This window comes from Chrysochloris asiatica, unplaced genomic scaffold (assembly GCF_000296735.1).
Source record: "Chrysochloris asiatica unplaced genomic scaffold, ChrAsi1.0 scaffold00175, whole genome shotgun sequence".
Lineage (NCBI taxonomy): Eukaryota > Metazoa > Chordata > Mammalia > Afrosoricida > Chrysochloridae > Chrysochloris > Chrysochloris asiatica.
In genome coordinates, this window is record NW_006408693.1 from 2,190,792 (window position 1) to 2,193,931 (window position 3,140).

The following is a 3,140-nucleotide window of genomic DNA, read 5'->3' on the forward strand; positions in this document are numbered from 1 at the left end:
ATATCCTGGTGTGACACTGCAGGATAATACACTGTATCCCAAGGTCAGTTTGAACCTCAAGATCGTTTGTTCAAACTCATCAGCCACTCCTCGGAAACCCTATGTAGGGTCTTCATGAGTAGCAAATAATTCCATGACACATAACAACAAATATATATAGTTTCTGCACTCAAGGAGCTCAAAATACTTTTGAGCTTAAAATGTAACTGAACAAAATTTGTTTCTAATTTCTTTTAATGATACAGATATAAAAATATGAGAAAATATTAAACAGATGATTGTTTTTGGGTTTGGTTTTTTTTAAGAGTCATCCAGTCAGTTCTGATCCACAGCAACCCTGTATAGAGTTTCTGAGGAGTGGTTGTAGAGTTTGAACCACCAACTTTGGATTCAAACAGACTTTGTAGCCCAGAGCACTAACCCATAATTTAAACAGTAATAAAATTAAGAAGTTGGGAGTGTCATGCCTCTGTAGAATAAACACTAGAATGCAAAACACACCACCAGCGGTTCAAGCCCACCAGCCATTCTGTGGGAAAAAAATAAGGCTTTCTGCTCCCACAAAGATTTACAGCATCAGAAACTCTATACAGAGTCACTGTGAGTAGAAACCAACTTGACTGCTCATAACAATAACAACAACATTAAGAAGTAAGAGTACCATGTTTTTACTCTGTCAGGCTATAAATAACAAAGATAATATTCTTAGAAACAGAAGGATGGGAAGATATTAAAACAAGCAAACAAACAAAAAACCCAAGAATATTACTTACAAGCCAGTGTAGGCCTGCTTCCAATAGCCAATTTATAATAATGCAGTGCTTCTGCAAACCTGCTGTTCTCCTGGAGAAGTAACCCCCTGCATAGGAAAATAGAAATTTGGAGACAGGAATGTATTACTATACATAAACCACCAATTTTAATTTTGTTTTCCAAAAATAATAACGGTTAACAGGGTAATAAAAATGCTGACCTAAAACTATAATAATACATCTAAAGAGAAGAAAATGTTTCTGCAGGAGAGAAAGCACTGGAGAGAAATCAATAGCATTTCTATAGAATTACAAAACATTAAGAAGGATTTTGAAAAAGATTTTTAGCACCACGGAACTTTCCCATTTTGAATCACCTTTTCTCTGTCTAGAATTACAAACCACCTGGATTGTTTCATGCAGCATGTACATCTTTTCAACACTTCAAAAAGCAACCTTTCTAATGCAGTGTTAATATGGAAAACAAAAGAAAAATCTCTAGCAGGCCATGTTGCATGGTAAATGTTGGTCCAGGGTTTCTATAAAGGGTAAAGGTAGTGTTGATGGGCCAATAGGAAAGAGAGACAAAAGTTAATCAGATACCACAGGGAGAAAAAAAAAAGTGAAAATTGTGGGAGAGGAAGGTTGAAGGTTGTTCATATTACTATTTCTTTATTATTTGCATTTGATCAAAACAGTCTGTATTTATGAACACTGGGCAAATTTCAGGAACTATGGCAGTACTTTTAGGATAAATACTGGAATTACTAACCTCAATGTTGGCAGTTCAAACCCACCAGCCACTCTATGGGAGAAAAATGAAGCTGTCGATTTATATAAGGATTTACAGTCTCAAAATTCCTAAATAGAGTTAGTATTTATTATATTTGATTTGATGGCAGCAGATTTGGTTTTAGTTTATTGGGAAAATTGTAGTTCACTATCCTGAGACACACCTTTTCTACAGATCCAAAAATTCAATGGGCTATCCTAGGAGGCTCTTAAAGCAGCACCTATGAGCAACCTAGACTACCCTGGACTCTGGCCTGAGGAACTAAATGAGAACCCATTATAACTATGCTAATACAAATAAGTTGTCAAGGAATTGGACAGAGTTCAAAAAGCAATCCCAGAGGATGTTTTTTGCTAATCCCTATTATGTTGTAATCAGTAAATATCCTATAGACATTTCAGCCTCAGTATTACTGTTATTCAACTTATCAGCTGCTAAGATCCTTGAAAGAGTGGTTTTTGTTGTTACTAAGTGACAACAAGTTGGACCCATAGCAACCCTGCATAAGGTTTCTAAAGAGTGGCTGGTAAGCTTGAACCACCAAGCTTGCAATTCAAATGGACTTTGCAGTCCAGTGCATTAACACCAGGACCCCTTGCAAGGCTGGTTCAAAACCAAAAATAGCAAACTCACTTCTGTTGAGTCTATTCTGACTCATCGAGACCCCACAGGACAGAGTACAACTGCCTAGCAGACTTTCTAAAGTTGTAAATGTTTAGAGTAGCTTTCTCTTGCCCAGTGGATGATGAGTATGAACTAGGACCTTTCTGTTAGCAGCTTACAGCTTTAATCACTGTATCATCAGGTTCTATGGCTGGTATAATGAAGGGAGAAGAAGAGAAGAGACAAGAAAATAAATTTCTAGTATACTGAAAAAGTATATGCATAGAGGGAAAAAGTACAAATCACATTAAAATTAGTTTCATATACATATGAATGTATATTTCCATAAAACATTTTCAGCAACAGTTGATTTGTACATGAAAATAATATGGTGATACTGAAGACAATTTCCAACTGCTGGTCAGCACAAGGAAGAACAAAGAATCTTGAATTCACATTTGCAAAAACAGTCAATTGTATTAAAATAGGAAAAGCTCACATGTTTTTCCACAATAAATAACAATCCTTATAAATTTAATTGTATTGACATATATTCTCCAGTTAACCCACATCATACATAGGGGTCTCAAAAAAGGTCATGGAGATGTTGCCTGGTTACTACTATTAGCTGCTATGAAAAGGAAAACATTAGAAGGTCTTAGATAAAGTGGGAGAAAATGTAGATCAATTATACAAAAGGTCAGGGTTACTGGTCAGATAGAGACGGGTGAAAACCGAGACTATGACCACTGGTCACCTTCAGGTCTGAAACTGAACTCACCTTCAAGGTTCAAATTTCAACCTAGCAACAGATAGGCATAAAATTGGAACAATAACAGTAGTGAAACACAACATAAGATGGTTGGTTATTCATTCCAAGTTAAAAGGATAGCATTTATCCAAGAACAAACTTCAGAAGGGCTGGAAAACTATGAGGAATGGAAACAAGAAACAAAAGGATAAAGTGGGATATGTGATGCTACATTGAGGGG

General features: G+C 36.0%; 1 protein-coding gene across 2 annotated transcripts in view; it reads right to left on the reverse strand.

The window, feature by feature from the left end:
* TMTC2 (transmembrane and tetratricopeptide repeat containing 2) overlaps positions 1 to 3,140 on the reverse strand; it is a 684,646-nt gene that overhangs the window by 281,681 nt on the left and 399,825 nt on the right. For both annotated transcript variants that reach the window (XM_006871819.1, XM_006871820.1), the window contains one exon: positions 774 to 859. In XM_006871819.1, the coding sequence (XP_006871881.1) occupies positions 774 to 859 (86 nt within the window). The remainder of the gene's footprint in view (positions 1 to 773; positions 860 to 3,140) is intronic.